Consider the following 15,800-nt stretch of genomic DNA (forward strand, 5'->3'; position numbering starts at 1 on the left):
CGCGCACGCGCACCCTCGCCGTTCCTTCACGGGGCCCCGTCTGCCGGGTCCGGCCGCGCTCCCGTACTTCTAACCTCCACTCTGCTGCGGCAGCGGCCGAGCGAGCACACAGAAGGGGGCGAAACACGTCGCTCGTCGAACCCCACAAAATGGCGGTTGCGGCGCGCATGCGCATAAGGTATCAGCAACCCCCCTCCCCTCCTCGAGGGAGCAGCGCCCCCAGCGGGCGTAGGGCGGCGTCACAGGCAGGCCTGGGCCCCTCTCGCCGCTCTGTCAGCCGCGGGAGCTGCCTGGGCGGGCACCGCTCGGTGTTGGTTGCCAACTGTCCCTGACCGGGCACCCCCTCGAAGCAGTGGCGTCCGGTCGGACTGAGAGGGCAGCGCGGCAGTAGCTGCCCACCCAGCGGGTGCTTCTGGGGGTTGGCTCGGCTCGTAACTAAGGCGAGCGGGACTAACGGCCACCTCTGGCCCAGGCCCGGCGCTCTCCTGCCCCTGCCGGGGATGGGCGCTTAGGGCGCCCAGCGTGGTTCGCCTGCAAAGCCCAGGAAGACCCCGCGCTGAGGGCGGCCGGGCTCGTCTGTATCCGCCAAACCCAGGGGGGCTCCTGTGGCACCTGTCAGACGTGGGCAAAGCGATCCAAGTGCTCATCCTCTCAGAGGCAGCGTCACCCACGTACCCAGGTGGTTGGCAGGAGGGATTGAACCTGCGACTTGTGCCCACCCACGAGCGAAAGGCAGCTGGCTCTCAGCTGAGGCTGTAGCGCCCAGACTTCCCTCTCCCACATACCTGCTCTCACTGCCTGTGGAGTTACAAAGGCTTCTCAGCTCCTCAAGGGAGTCTCCCCCCACTAAAGGTGCCTTTTGTTAATCTGTAAATTAGGTTTGCGACACCTTTTATCATTTCTGTTCCCCTGCGGATCCTTTCCAAAATGCACACGCCTTTCCTACACGGTGCTGCTCAGACTTGGACACCCGACCCTGCAGGACGCCTTGTCTTACAATAGTCCGCTTACTAGATCCCAGAATATTAGCTTTTTCACAAATGCCTCAGTTCTTGATTCGTTCAGTTTTTGATCCACTACAATCCGAGATCCTTCATAGAAGTTCTTTCCCCTAGACAAGTATCACAGAGGTAGCTGTGTTAGTCCGTATCTTCAAAAACAAGAAGTCGTCCTGTGGCACCTTATAGACTGACATTTTGGAGCACATCTTTCATAGGCAAAGACCTGCTTTGCCTACAGAAGCTTATCCCCTAGACAGTTACTCATTTTATAGCAGTGCAGTTGATTTATTTTCCTTCCTAATTAAAGTACTAATTTTGCTCTTGCCTTTAGTTAAGATTTGTTAAAGCCACATGAAAGCCAAGAACCCTTCCCACTGACTTCCTGAAAGACCAAATGGAAGGTAATAAAATACACTGCAGTTTGGAAGAGCGTGCAGGTAAAAATGCAACTGAAAGCAAGTTGAGGCAGGAAGAGGTTTTTCCCTTATTTCAGGCCTAAAGAATATTAGCTCTTGATGTTACTGGCACATCTATAATGAAACTTCATTCATGCAAGACATACCATTGACTTAAGGAGGGTTATTCATTCATTCATTTGTCCCATGCTGATTAGCGTAGGCGATCATGGCCCTCCACCCCTGTCTATTACAAGTACTCTGGAGCATCTCCACAGTACTGTGGCAATACAACCATGAAGTGATACTATCCAATATTTTCTCACGTTGTCTACCTTGTCCTCGCTTTCCATTATACTTTCCTATTGTCACTAAATTTTCAAGTGCAGACTTTCTAATTATATGGCCTGTAAATTTTGTCTGCCTTGTTCTTATCCTATTTAACAGTGTTCTTTTGCTGTTGGCTTCATTTAAGACAGACTCATTCGTCCTTTTGATCGTCCATGAGATGCACAACACCCTCCTTAAAAACCACATTTCTGTAGCTTCAACATACTTCTCAACTTGTTTACTCATAGTCCATGATTCACATCCATACATGAGGACTGGTTCTACATAACATCACAACACTCTTTTTCTAATCTCCAATGATAAAGATCTGTTTCTGAGAATGCTTCTCATTTTCTGAAATGCTGCTTTCGCTTGAGGGATTCTGCATTTCACTTTAGTTAAACACCTACCATCGGTGGTGATATAGGATCCTAAGTACTTGAATTTAGTCACTTGACAAAGAACTGTTCCATTTGCTAGTACCTCACATGTTGGCAGTACCTTCGTCTTCATAATAACCATTACTTCCGTCTTCGAGATGTTCAGCTTGAGTCCCTTCAGCTCGCTTTCTTTATTGACAACGTTAGCCACTTCCTGAAGATCTTTTTCACTTTCTGCTATTAAAACAGTATCATCTGCATACCTCAGGTTGTTGATGTTACATCCTCCAATGTTTAATCCTGGCAGACCTTCTATTTTGCACATTATTCTTTCACTGTACAAGTTAAAGAGATCAGATGAAAGAACACAACCTTGTTTCACTCCTCGTTTTATCTTCACATATCTACTAATTTTTTTTCCAGTCCAGATGGCTTCTGTCTGTTCCCAGTAGATGTTTTTAATTATTCTCAAATCCTTCCCATCTACATCCAGTTCTTCCAACAGTTTCATAATTTCTTCATGTTTTACTGTCGAACGCTTTGTCATAGTCGATGAAGCACAAATATATGTCCTTTTGAACTTCCAGTGCTCTTTTGATTAATGACCTTAAAATGTAGATTGTGTTACCACTACCTCTCGATTTTATTCTTATAAATAAAAGGTTTAGAAATTCTCTCATATCAGCTAAAACAATGCCAGGTGCTGATTGCTATAGTGGTCATGTCCCGGTGGTAGGCAAATTGAGAGTAAAATTAAAGAAAATTCAAAATACTGTAAGAAGCATCAAACTTGATCTGAAAGTGTTCCAAACAGATAGAAAAGTTCGAGATCGATTTGCTTTAGCAGTCAAAAGTAGATTCAGCACCTTAAGAGACCTAACTGATATGAACAGACAATGGGAATTATTAAAAGAATGCATTGTTACATCTGTGGATGAAAACATTGCAAGAAATAAAACTGTTATTAAGAAGTGGATGACTGAGGAAATTTTGCAAATCATGGAAGAAAGAAGAGTAAAGAAAAAGAAATCTTCTGAATATGAAAAGTTGAACAAAGAAATAAAGTTAAAATGTGCAGCTGCAAAGGAGACCTGGTTAAATGAACAGTGTAAGATAACTGAAACAGCAACATAGAAGTGAAACAAAAGAGATGCATACGCAAATCCAGGAAGTAACAGGAAGAAAAACATGTTCATCATCTGGCTGTCTGAAGTCGAAGGATGGTAGTATAATAATGGAAAAGGATAAAATTTTGGAATGGTGGTCAGAATACCTTTCAGAACTCTATGATGATGAGAGAGTGGAAAAGTTGAGTCCCTCTAAGAATGCAGATGCTCCACCTATACTCAAGGAAGAAGTAAGAAAAGCTTTGAAATGCATGAAAACAGGAAAAGCGCCTGGTCTGGACAAACTCATGAGTGAGATGTTTGAAGCCTTAGAAGACTTTGGTATTGACACAATTACAAAACTCTTAAATGATATTTACAGTACAGGGCACATCCCACAAGACTTACCAAAATCTGTTTTTATTGCCTTGCCAAAGAAACCATGTGCAACTGAATGTGAACAGTGTAGGACAATCAATCTCACAAGTCACATGACCAAAATTCTTTTGAAGATTATTATGAACCGGATTCGAAATCAAATACAGTCTGAGATCTCTGATGAACAATGTGGATTTGTGAAAGACAGAGGTACTGGTAATGCCATCTACATTTTAAGGTCATTTTAAGGAGGATTATGTACATGGGTAAGATGATGCATGTGCTAAAGTGCCTGCATAATCTGTCTCTAAAATAATCTTCCTGAAGGAGCGTGAGAGGAAGGGGAAGATATAACTGAATTATGCAAGACAAGAAAACAGCCCCCTCCCATCCATCTACAGCCACCCCTTCAAAAGCATTTTTTCCAAAGAAGAAATAGAGGCACATTTTTAAAGAATGATTTTATGAGCATCGTAAGAAAATATACAAGAATTTCATTAAACTGCTAAATAATTTTTCAGAAGGAAACTGTTTAATATCAGGAGATTTGTATAAACACACCAAAACTCCATTAAAATTTCAGACCAAAATACTGGAATAATTTGGGTCTGCTAGAAAAGTTATTCAATTGAAGCGCTTATGTTTAAATGCATTATATAACTATGTATTAAAATAGTAAAACAGTGTATTATGTGCACAGCACTGAAAAGTGACAGAGGAGCTCTCCTCTGAATTAAATGGAACTATAAAAACATCACAGTAAGCAAAAGTTTTAATAAAAGCACAGCAGAATTCTCCAAAAACAGCTGAATCTGGGAGTGTGCACATTCTTTGTTCTTCCTACGATTTTTGTCATACTACCGGATTCCTTTTACTCACTGGTAAAAATGGAGTTTTTGCAGATTTTACATAACAGCTGCACTAAAATACCATCCAAAAGGTCTCAGATGTCCTCCAGGCCATTCAGATAAACAGAATTCACCTATATGGTAAAGTGAACTTTGGATAAGGATAAAGGAAAGAAAGCAAGACATAGGCTAGCAAGACCATCTTTCATAAGAAGCCACTTATAAATTCCCTGATGGAAATCTTGAGTCAGCGTCCTCCCCAAGGAGAATGCTTCAAGTGTAATGAATCACAAAGGCAGAGGCCTCAAACTTTCAGATCAATATTAATAGCAGATCAAATGGAGATACAGTTAGGGAATATCTTCTTCAGTTTGGCTATTGCTTTCTCAATAAAATCTTCAGAGGCTCTCAGGAGTGGAAGCCGTGGAGGACCCATTGGAATCCCTGAGACAACAGCCACAATTGCTTTAGTCTGTGCTACACCAAAACCTAGGCAGACAAAAGAAAAAGTAGGTTACTTTAATATCACATAAATACAAGGCAGTCCCTAGGAGAGCTCTAAAATCCTAGCCACCCTATTATTCTATCTTTTGTGAAACCCAGGAATGTGGGTAATTAGCAAGTGATATTTGCAAATAGAAAACAGTGATAATACTCATCTGGTGTTACAGTACAAGCCATACTTATCTATCCATATTTTCCTCCAAAATGCCCCAAGTACAGTATTTCCTTGTAGTGCGTGCTTATGCTCTGGAAAGTGACTCATTTCCCATACTTGTTTTTCTGGGACTTCCGGATCAAATTAGGGTCATCTTCATAAACAAAACATATCATCTAAGTGTATGTTTACACTTGCACTTGATCAACAAAATTCCCCCCCACCACACCAAATGACAAAGTTTTGCCGCGGCAAGTGAACCTGTGAACCATTCTGCTGTTCACAAAGCAACCCCCCCAGTTGGCGTAGAAATATTTTGTCAACAAAAGTGCTGACAAACAGCATACACAACAGCTGATTTTTAGTGACAAGGCCATGTTCGCTCTAATTTTTCCATCTATGTGCACCAACAATTCAGGAACCAAGAGCAAAACCATAACCTTTGTACTTTACATACAGTTCCAGAAGGAACACAGATTTTGTCGCTAGAATTTAGTGAGTTCTTTTGATTATGTGGAACACAGAAGGCATTCAACTCTTCCCTCAAAGTGGTGCTACATCTGCAATTTACTAGGAGAAAACCTGTATTTTTTCCCAGTGCAGTTGATAGATGCAGTTTTGAAAATACAAGGAATGTAGGCCTCTGATGTAAAATTCACACTTTGTTACACAGTTGTTTTTCTGATAAGTGAATTTTTAGATTCATGGGCTTGATTGTCCTCTCACTTTACACTGCTGATCTCTGTATAACTCCACTCACTTGAATGGAGTTACTCTAAAGTTACACCAGTAGAAGGGAGAGGAGAATCAGGCCCCTTGTGCTTTGTCATCAGTGTACTTTATTATCATGTCTAGGATTGAGCACACTCTGTAACTGACACAGGAAGTGGACTTAGGAAGAAAAATGGACAGAGTCCAGATAAATATCAGGGATAGAACAAAAACAGGAGATGGGGTTGGGAAAGAGGTTGATGTTTGTTTGTTCGATGCTGGAGAGCCTGAAGGAAGAAGGGAAGTGCCACCCTCAGACTCTGAACTTTCAACTGCTGCTAAGCAATAATTGCAGGTGTGATATCTCCCTCGTGTGACATCTTTCCAAAGGGAGCGTCTCAGGTTGCAGAGACCTGGAAGCTTCAGGGAAGCACATGAATTTTCAGTCCCTATTTTACAGCACAGTAAGGAAGGAAAATATTGCAGCACCTACCTAGTTTGCCCACAAAACTGAGAAATTCTCCAGTACAGAACTAGAAGAGAAACAGATTTTTTTTTTGTTTTGTTTACTACTTTCAAGATGTTTAACAGCTCTGGATGTTTGTACAACAATTATGTTACACTGTGGTTTTTGTTTTTTTTTTTGTTAAAAAAAGAGGAGCCAGTACTGCCTCCCCCCCGACCCCGGCGCAATCCTGCGGCTGGGGCTGCTGAGGTGCCAGTATTCAGTACTGGCACAAAAAAAGCACAGGTATTACAAGACATAACAAAGGGAAAGCCCCCAATAACTTGGCATTCCTTTATAAGTAATCAGCATACTCTATACGAACAGTAGAAAATCACCATAGATGCCCCTGACCAATGAATCACTTCCACTCAGGACACTCTTGTCGTTCAACTTTGTCCCTTAACACAAAAGTCTGAGGAAACTGGTGCACCACACCCTTGTGGACTTGTAGAAAGGAAGTCCATTACGGAAGAGAGGGCCCTTTGTGGAACAGGGCCCCACCCTCCTGCCCTCAGTCCCTCCCTTTTAAAACAAATGTGGAGGGGTGTCCCCACCCAGGGGCGAAAGTAACTTAAATTTCTTAAAGGTACTGTCATATTACAGCCCCACGACAAGAAGTAAAAACTGAAAGGGAACGTTTTGTTTCTAGTGAATGTAAAATATATGTAATTAAAGTGATAAATCTGATTTTCTGTTATGAATACAGTGTCATTGCTATAAGGCTTTTTAAAAAAAAAAAAATTGTGATCTTGCCACGTAGCAAACAAAGCCCTGGGATGCACACGCTCAGGGCAGGGGGCTGGTGTGCATGTGGAAGCAGCATGTGGCTCAGGACATGGGTTGGGGAGCGGGGTACCAGGGACTGAAGGGTGTGGGGGGTCTCAGGACTGGTGGTTGGAGAGTGTGCGTAGGGTTAGAGGGGGAGCGCAACTCAGAGGGTGCACGTATGGAGGAGTGCGTAGAGAAGGACAAGGGCCTGAGGGAGCTGTACTTGGTGACCTTTCCCCACACAGATCCTGTTCCTGGCCAAATGGGAACCGTGGAGGCTGCATACATCCACAAACAAGGCAGTGCACAAAGCCCTCCGCGGCTGCATGAACAGGCCTGCACTGGTTCCAGGTGCAGCGTGAGGCCAGCAGGAGAGGCGAGGAGCCCCACACTGCTGGCAGGAGCTGGTGGGAGCCCAGCTGGGAGCATGCCCACCTCCACCTGCAGCGCTGGGGCCAGTCAAGCACCGAAGCAACCAGCCTGGCTCCCAGCCCATGTGAGGACAGCACAGCAGCTGGTTTCCTGCCTTGCTGACACTGGCTTGGAAAAGCAGCCTCAGATGCCTCCAAATCCCCTGCAGGAGTGGGAGCTCTACTTCTAGCTCCCCATCCCAGCATTACCTGGAAAAACATTATCTAGCATCAGGGCAATCCCCAGCCATACACAGAGTACACATCTGCATAGGGCACCACTAAATTTGGGGCACCACTGTGTGCCAAATTAAGTTGTGCCCTATGCTGTATATACCTAGTGATGGCTTACTGAAGCAGCCCCAATCCCCCACCCTCTAGCACCTGCTCCATCTCCTTGTCCAGGTAGCCCAATCTTATGCCCCTTGCTTCGCCTCCCGGCCTGAGTGGTCCAATCCTCATGGTTAACTAGGAAGTAATACACACAGCCACCCATGAATGGTTCTGTCTATCCCTGCTAGGGGCCTCAGATACGTCACCCATACCCTGTGCTCAATATTTTCAAAACAACTGACATAGCTAAAATAACCATCCTGGTACCTATTCTTCACCCACTGTTGGGCAAAAAGCAAACAGTGCAGTATCTGCCATATCCGTATCTGAAGCAAAATTGACCAGTGTCCAAGAAATCCAAAGGTATGTCTACACAGCAAAGTTATTTCGAAATAACTATTCCAGCCTCTACACAACCGATTAATTGTTGGTTAGCTTATTCTGAAATAATTGAAAAACTTAATTCCATAAGGAATAGTGCCTATTTCAAAATAAGACAGAGTGGCTATGTCTACACTAGCCAAAAACTTCAAAATTGCCATGCAAGTGGCCATTTCGAAGTTTACTAATGAAGCGCTGAAATACATATTCAGCGCCTCATTAGCATGCGGGCAGCCACGGCACTTCGAAATTGACGCGGCTCGCCGCCGTGCAGCTTGTCCAGACAGGGCTCCTTTTCGAAACGACCCCGCCTACTTCGAAGTCCCCTTATTCCCATCTGCTCATAGGAATAAGGGGACTTCGAAGTAGCCAGGGTCCTCTTGAAAATGAGCCCTGTCTGGACGAGCCACGTGGTGGCAAGCCGCATCAATTTCGAAGTGCTGCGGCCGCCCGCATGCTAATGAGACGCTGAATATGTATTTCAGCGCTTCATTAGTAAACTTCAAAATGGCTATTTGCATGGCAATTTCAAAGTTTTTGGCTCGTGTAGACACAGCCAGTACGTTCAATGGCTCTATTTTGAAATAGGCTCTATTGTGTGTAGACACTATTTCAAAATACCTAAATGTTCCTTCAAAATGCATTTATGTATGTAGCAGCATTATTTCAAAATAAGCTGTTCTGGAATAGCTCTTCTGGAACAGCTTATTTTGAAACAGGGATGCAAAGTCCCCCAAAGCAACTGATGAGGGAGGGACAAGGAACTGTCAAGACTTGTTAAAAAGTGGGTGGAGTGAACAATGACGTATGCGGATTGGTTGTAAAGAAGGTGGTGGCCGCTACTCCTTAAAACAGATTGAGCCTAGAGCAATCTAGATGGAGAGTATTTGAACGGTTATCAACAAGGGGTGCTCAGCATGGGGAACACATGAGGCAAGCCACACTAGTCAACAGATAGGTGTGTGCACAGGAAGGGAGGTTGAAGGCATCTAAGTAATAAGAACATTGTTTGGAAATGGGGCAAGAGGAGTCTGGAACAGGCTGTGTGGAAGCCAAAATGTATAAGTGCATGTATGTGACTGGGGTAAACAAACAGACTTGGCTGGGCTAGACTGTTTAGGAGGGAAGAGATGGACAGTGTCCATTGCACATGGGTGTGAGGGATGAAGGTGAGGTTACACAAAGGGAAGAAACATGAGCTGTGCCTTAGCTAGTTAAAATAGCTGGATTTGTGCCTGGACAGGTATAAGAAATGGGTAGCCACGTACCCGACAGACAGACTGTGTGGGTGTGAACCTGGTGCTAAAGAGAGATTACTTTTCTGGATGTGGCAGTGGAAAATGATAGGGAACAAATGATGCCCAGGGAACAAGAAGTTTAGATGAGTGGAGAGAGAACCCTCCAATTGTGACCAGGTGAGGATGTCATACCTGATACTGTTGTGCTGATGTGAGGTCTTGCTTTGCAAAAGCCTCCAGCATCAAGTTGTTTTCTTTGCCCAGGTAGTTGTATGTGCTATCAAAAAAATCCAAAGTAGACAAAATTATGCAAAGGGGTGCTTAGAACAGCCACTGCAACCAGAGCAAACAAGAAGCCCCAGACTTTCGAGTGGAATATATTATTTTCAGAACTAATCATTCCAGTCTAGCAGCTTCTGTGGTCTGAAACACATTGTGTATAGCTGAGTAGAAGCATGACTGCTCCCAACGAAATAGTTATAATTAAAGGTTCTCTTCCCATCATACGTTACAAATGGCATTGTTTTTCCAAGAACGAAAAGATCCCTTAGCTGTTTTGAGGAACAAGCACACTTTGTTTCCTTGTCACTTGTATAATTTATGTCTTATATACACAAACTCCACTGCCGTACACTAACTCTTTTACACCTCCTCAGTGGAGGAAGAACAGTAGTCTAGTGCTTAAGCGCTCACCTGGATCTACACATTCATTTGCCACATGACTTTTCATTGTTTTTGCTAAACAGACTAACACAGCTACCCTTCTGAAACCCATCAGCTGGACCTAGGTTCAATTCCCTTCTCCACCATGGATTTTCCTCAAGCTCATCCAGGAACTCTTAGCTTCTGAGCTTCTCTCCCCATCTGTAAAGAGCGTAGTAATCCAACCCTGAATCACTGTAACATTATGGGTTCATTTATCTTCATTAAAGACTGTGTTTTGGAGGATAGGGTCATAATTCAAAATGATCTGGACAACCTGGAAAAATGGTCTGAGGCAAATAGGACAAATATAAAATACCCCAATTAGGAAGGAACAATCAGTTTCACATATACAGAATGAGAAGCAACTCTTTAGGAAGCAGTACTGCAGAAAGGGATCTCAGGGTCACGGTGGACCACAAGCTAAATATGAGTCAACAGTGTTACTCAGCTGCAAAATAATTTAATATGATTCTGAGATGCATTAACAGGAGTGTGGTGAGCAAGACACGGGAAGTCATTATTTTGCTCTACTCTGCACTGATAAAGCCTCAGTTGTAGTATTGTGTCCAGTTCTGGGCACTACGTTTCAAGAAAAATGTGGAGAAATTGGGGAAGGTCCAGAGGAGAGCAATAAGAATGATTAAAGGTTTAGAGAACATGAGCTATGAGGGAAGACTGAAAGAATTGGGCTTGTTTAGTTTAGAAAAGAGAAGACTGAAAGAAGCACATGATGGTTGTTTTCAAATACTTAAAAAAAACATTTGAGGCAGAGGGAGAAAAATGGCTCTCCCTGGTCTCTGAGGATATCACAAGAAACAATTGGTTTAAATTGCAGCAAGGAAGGCTTAAGTTGGACATTAGGATAAACTTCCTAACTGTCAGGGTGGTTAAACACTGGAATAAATTGCCTATGGACGTTGTGGAATTTCCGTCACTGGAGGTATTTAAGAGCAGGTTAGATAAATGCCTATCAGGGATGGTCTAGAGACTCCGGACTGTGCTTGGTCCTGCTGTGAGGTCAGGGAACGGGACCTGATGACCTCTCATGGTCCCTTCCAGTTCTAGTGTTCTGTGAGTCTATAACTGTGAGGCACTCAAAGTACTACAGTAACAGGGTCCATACAATTACAGTACAGAGACAGATGGTGGTAAATGTAGCAACAAATGGGTCAGAAATGCAAAAAGACTGACCTTCCAATTGCTCCAGATGCTCCTACCACCAGTGCGCTCAACAGTTGCTAGTTTGTGAGATGGAAAAAAAGCAAAAACAAAGCATAAGCAGTAAAACTCACAGTCCTGAACACAGCTAGAACTCAATGTTGCACTGGTAGTAATAGTGCAGGTTGGAACCAGGATATATCTTAGTCTAAGACACATGGCTTCTACAGGAGATCATTAAAAGTGCAGCCCCTTACCTCATCCACCCCATAGAGTAGATCAAACTTCTCTTTGTTGTTCTTCACACACTGTGCAAAGTCCTGGAGGTCTGTGTCACTGAACTTCACCCCCTGGAAGGTGGGGATATGTGTTTTTATCCCATCCAGCAGCTCCTCAACACAAACTGCACAGAACAACAATCTCACGTCAAGAAACACATCTCAGGCATATGAAAGACAACCTGGGTCTTCTCACACAAAGGTCAACATCGTCACTCAAGCCTTACAGGTCATTTGAGCAGAATCTGGTTCCCTCTCTATTCCCTTACTCTAAACAAGCGGAGACACACCTGTTGCTTTCCAACATGTCCTTTATGGTTTACAGTAAGAGCTTCATTACTTAAATAGCACTAAAGGAACAAGTAAAATAACTCTGGAACATAAGAAGAGAGGCACAGATGCACTTCAGGTGAAATGTACCATTGATATAGAATTCTTATCACCCTCCTCCCATTCACACCTACTCCTGTGCTTATTGACAATAAGCAAGGTCATCCTGGGGAGTCATCGACATTTAAGTTGAAAAGCTTCTCTAATTCTACAGCATTTTTCCCATTAATTATTTCCTGGCTTGTGCGTTGTTACACGGCAGTAATTTCATATCTAGCAGATGTCTTACTTCCTTCTTGCGTATTCATCAGTTCAGAAACAGAAACATAGATGGATAAGCAGTTCAGAAAAACTGGCAGCTACAATTTAAGAAGAAACAAATACATTCAAAGAGGCCACGATCTGCTGCTTAGAGCAAGGGAGTCAAAAAACAAGTTCAGTTCTTAGCTGTCCTTCTTACTACCCATGGGCTTGTCTACATTAGAAAGATGTACTGTGGCTGAATGTGATTAGTACGTCAATTAGCTAACCAGGACAATGCCGTCAGTATTGAGCAGCACAAGTGGAGGACATCGCTGTCAGCTAGCTGTGGTAAAAGTTGCTAAAAGCAGGGGCTGAATCAGCATGACTTCATTTTATAGACGAATAGGAGCAGAGGGCTGGATGGGACCCCCAGAAGTCATCCAGTCCAGCTGCCTACACTGAGGCAGAAACAAAGAAACATAAAACATTCCTGGCAAGTGTTTGTCTAACTTGTTCTTAACAACCTCCAATGGTGGGGGTTTCATAACCTCCCTGGGAAGCCTAACTCTGAACTTAACTACTCTTAGAGTTAGAAAGTTGCAACATCTAACCTAAATCTCCCTTACTGAAGAATACACCCATTACTTCTATTCCTACCTTCACTGGAAAAGGAGAACAATTTATCACAGTCACCTTGGCAACAGCCCTTAATATACTTCAGATGTTATCAGAGCCCCCTTTTCCCCCTACCCTCATCTTCTTTTCCCAAGACTAAACATGTCCAGTTGTTTAATCTTTCCTCAGAGGACAGGTTTTCTAAACCTTTAGTATTTTTGTTGTTTTCTTCTGTATTATCTTGTAAAAGTGTGATGCCCAGAACTGGATGCAGCAGTATTCCAACTGAGGCCTCAGCAGTGCAAGGTAGACAAGGACAATTACCTCCCAGGTCTTACGTACAAATACCCCTGGTAACACACCTCAGAATTACATTAGTTCTTTTTGCAACTGTATCACTTTGTTGACTCATTAAATTTGCAACCCAGCTCCTTTTCAGCTGTACTACCACCTAGCTAGTTATTCCCCATTTTGTCCTTGGGCAGCTGTACTTTGCACTTCACTGAATTTCATCTTGTTGATTTTAGACCAATTCTCCCATTTGTCAAGGTTGTTTTGAATTCTGCTCCTGTCCTCCAAAGTGCTTGCAATCCCTCCCAGCTTGGCCTTCTCTGCAAATTTTATCAGCACTCTTTCAATTTCGTTATTTACATCGCTAATAAAGATATTGACTAGTGCCAGACTCAGGACTGATCCCACTGAGAACCCACTAGATAGCCTAGATTCACCAATTGTTTTCTGAATGAATCCCTGGAATGGGGAAAATCTGTATTTCTTAGGAGTGAGAGTTATTGAATGAGCAATACTTACTCTTTACACCCGTTAAAGGAGGAATGTGATAATAATAAAATGGAATGCCAGGGGCTTCAGAGGCAACTTCCCGTAAGAAAGCAACGAGCGTGTCTGAAAGAGGCAGAGAAAGAAGGCAATCATGCTCTGAGGGAAGAAAGCCACCCACACAAAGGGGAATGCAGGGACACAGATGTATCAAAAAGCCTGCCTCTATCTCTTCTGCAATTAATAGGGGTAGGACATAGGACCAGTGTATTAACCTTTGAATACTTTGTGAGTCCCCTACTGTTTCTCACTGTCTAGGTTTCAGAAACCAGCGATGCAGCGGTAACGAGGTCTTGAATGGTGTATCAGGTTAGTAAACATCATTTCAAACCCTCTGGGCTAGGGCAGTTCCTTCATATTATGTGGGTTGTATAAAAAGCAAGAGACACCAACAGGTTATTTCATTTTGGGCTAATTCAATGGATGGATAACAGGCATTATGGTCAGATAAGGTCAGACTTGTGCAAGCTTCTTCCCACACATCTCTAACATTTAGACTCAGTTCTGATCTGCAACTCATGAGTACTATGCACTAGCCCTGGTTAATGAACTCCTGTGCTTAAGCAGAGACAGTCAAATATGCCAATTTAATGTATGCAATTTGGTATGTCCAATGGGGATCAATGGGAGATCATCAATTAGTTTTCCTAATGGCCAAGACTAAATACAAAGTCAGTTTGTGATGGGGAGATGTTAGAGCATCAGCTACCAATATCATGAAGCACCACTCCCCTCTCTTTGCAGGGGGGCTGCACCTCATGTTTGTACAGCTCCAAGCATACTGTGGCATTCACTCAACGTTATTTCCAAAAATAGTTTCCAAATGAATGCCTGCATGACAGCGAGTAGGATGACATTCTGAACCAGAGCAGCAGAGGTTAAAGGAGGAGCCTGTAACATAGGGCTTATGCTAAAGCTCAAGAACTGCCCTTTCAGAAGAATCCCCAACACTTCAAGGAGGAATATAACCAATATCAAGGAAGTTTTATCATTGAGGAAACATACAGCAAAGATCCAGATGCTGTGACCAACTACAGACACATTACAGCCACAGACCTCTAAAAAGCCTGGGCTACCTTTACCATACATAGAAAAAGGGTCTCTGTGGATGTGATGGCCACAGAGATCTCTACTCACCTTTGTTTGTGGGCTTTAAAAAAAAAGGGGCCATTGCTGCGATCCCACTGGCTCCTATTGAAGCGGCATGTTTAGCCTGGATCGGAAAGAACAGAACATGTCAAAGGTGCATCACTGCATGAGTTTCTATCATGCTTGTGGTGAAGAACCACACCGATCCATCCCACAGCTATGAATTAAACCTTAAGAAGCAAGTTGTACATTACAGAACAAGTTCAGCCCTGAAGTCAATGGGAGTTGACTAGTCAATGGCCAGCCTGTGCCAGGTATGATGATGCCCTTCTATCAACATAATGCACCGCCTCTGTTCCTGAACAAAACACAGATCATCTCTGCCTGATTAATAGATGGTCCCCTGCCCTTACAGCTCTCATCTCCCAAGAACAGGTTAGCATCACTGACCCCACTGTACACACCGGCAGATGGAAACTGGTGAAGTGACTTGGTGAAGTCACGTAGGAAGTAAAGGGAAAAAGCCAGGAACAGAACTCTGCTTTCTGGCACCATCAGGTTCTTCAAGAATTTTTCCTTCCTTCAGCTTCTACACGCCTTTAAGACTCTCAGAGCCCTGAAGAAGTGGCCAGCACCATCTGGGCTTGAGACCACATATAGGGATGAAAGAGCACACATACGCATGCCAGCAGGGGCCCATTAACAGACTGAGTGAGGGGATGGGTGAGAGAATGGAAGCACCTTAAGAAACAGAAAAGGAGAAGAGGAAATGAGGGGTGGACGTCGTGGGAGTGGCAGGGAAGTAATAACGGGGGAGATATCGAGCAGCCATGTTACTAGTGCCTGTGCTTTAGCCTAACTAGCTTTTTCCAGCATACAACATAGGCTAGTGTGGAGGGGTTTTTTTTTGTCCAGGACAGCAGTACAACAAGAGCTGATTCTATGTTCAGATTGCCACCCTTTCTCCAGGAGCTTTTAACATTTTTAAACCCATTTTAACAGCAGATCCTGCATCCTGTATGCCTGCCTGGTGGACCGTTAAATGGTACCTGACAATTATGCCACTGGATATGTCAGGGATGCAGCAACGTGCCCGCATG

At 43.6% G+C, this 15,800-nt stretch overlaps 2 protein-coding genes and 1 long non-coding RNA gene across 7 annotated transcripts in view; 1 reads left to right on the top strand and 2 right to left on the bottom strand.

Moving 5' to 3' along the window:
- DHX9 (DExH-box helicase 9) overlaps positions 1-157 on the bottom strand; it is a 44,920-nt gene extending 44,763 nt beyond the window's left edge. The window contains exon 1 of one of the 3 annotated variants that reach the window (XM_075002381.1): positions 75-157. The gene's annotated coding sequence lies outside the window, so the exon portion shown is untranslated. The other 2 variants (XM_075002382.1, XM_075002384.1) reach the window with 2 other exon arrangements.
- Positions 27-15,800, top strand: part of LOC142017484 (uncharacterized) — a 27,839-nt gene continuing 12,065 nt past the window's right edge. The window contains exons 1-2 of the long non-coding RNA XR_012646538.1: positions 27-178; positions 13,870-13,920. This is a non-coding gene — a long non-coding RNA (uncharacterized LOC142017484). The remainder of the gene's footprint in view (positions 179-13,869; positions 13,921-15,800) is intronic.
- The window catches only part of NPL (N-acetylneuraminate pyruvate lyase), a 24,647-nt gene continuing 12,889 nt past the window's right edge, over positions 4,043-15,800 (bottom strand). For 2 of the 3 annotated variants that reach the window (XM_075002388.1, XM_075002387.1), the window contains 7 exons: positions 14,749-14,824; positions 13,585-13,677; positions 11,566-11,711; positions 11,342-11,388; positions 9,638-9,722; positions 6,301-6,340; positions 4,043-4,927 (listed from right to left, as the gene is read on the bottom strand). In XM_075002388.1, coding sequence (XP_074858489.1) covers positions 4,773-4,927; positions 6,301-6,340; positions 9,638-9,722; positions 11,342-11,388; positions 11,566-11,711; positions 13,585-13,677; positions 14,749-14,824 — 642 coding nt within the window. In that variant the 3' untranslated portion in view covers positions 4,043-4,772. The remainder of the gene's footprint in view (positions 4,928-6,300; positions 6,341-9,637; positions 9,723-11,341; positions 11,389-11,565; positions 11,712-13,584; positions 13,678-14,748; positions 14,825-15,800) is intronic. The other variant, XM_075002389.1, reaches the window with a different exon arrangement.

The sequence above is a fragment of the Carettochelys insculpta genome, chromosome 9, assembly GCF_033958435.1.
Source record: "Carettochelys insculpta isolate YL-2023 chromosome 9, ASM3395843v1, whole genome shotgun sequence".
NCBI classification, from domain to species: Eukaryota; Metazoa; Chordata; order Testudines; family Carettochelyidae; genus Carettochelys; species Carettochelys insculpta.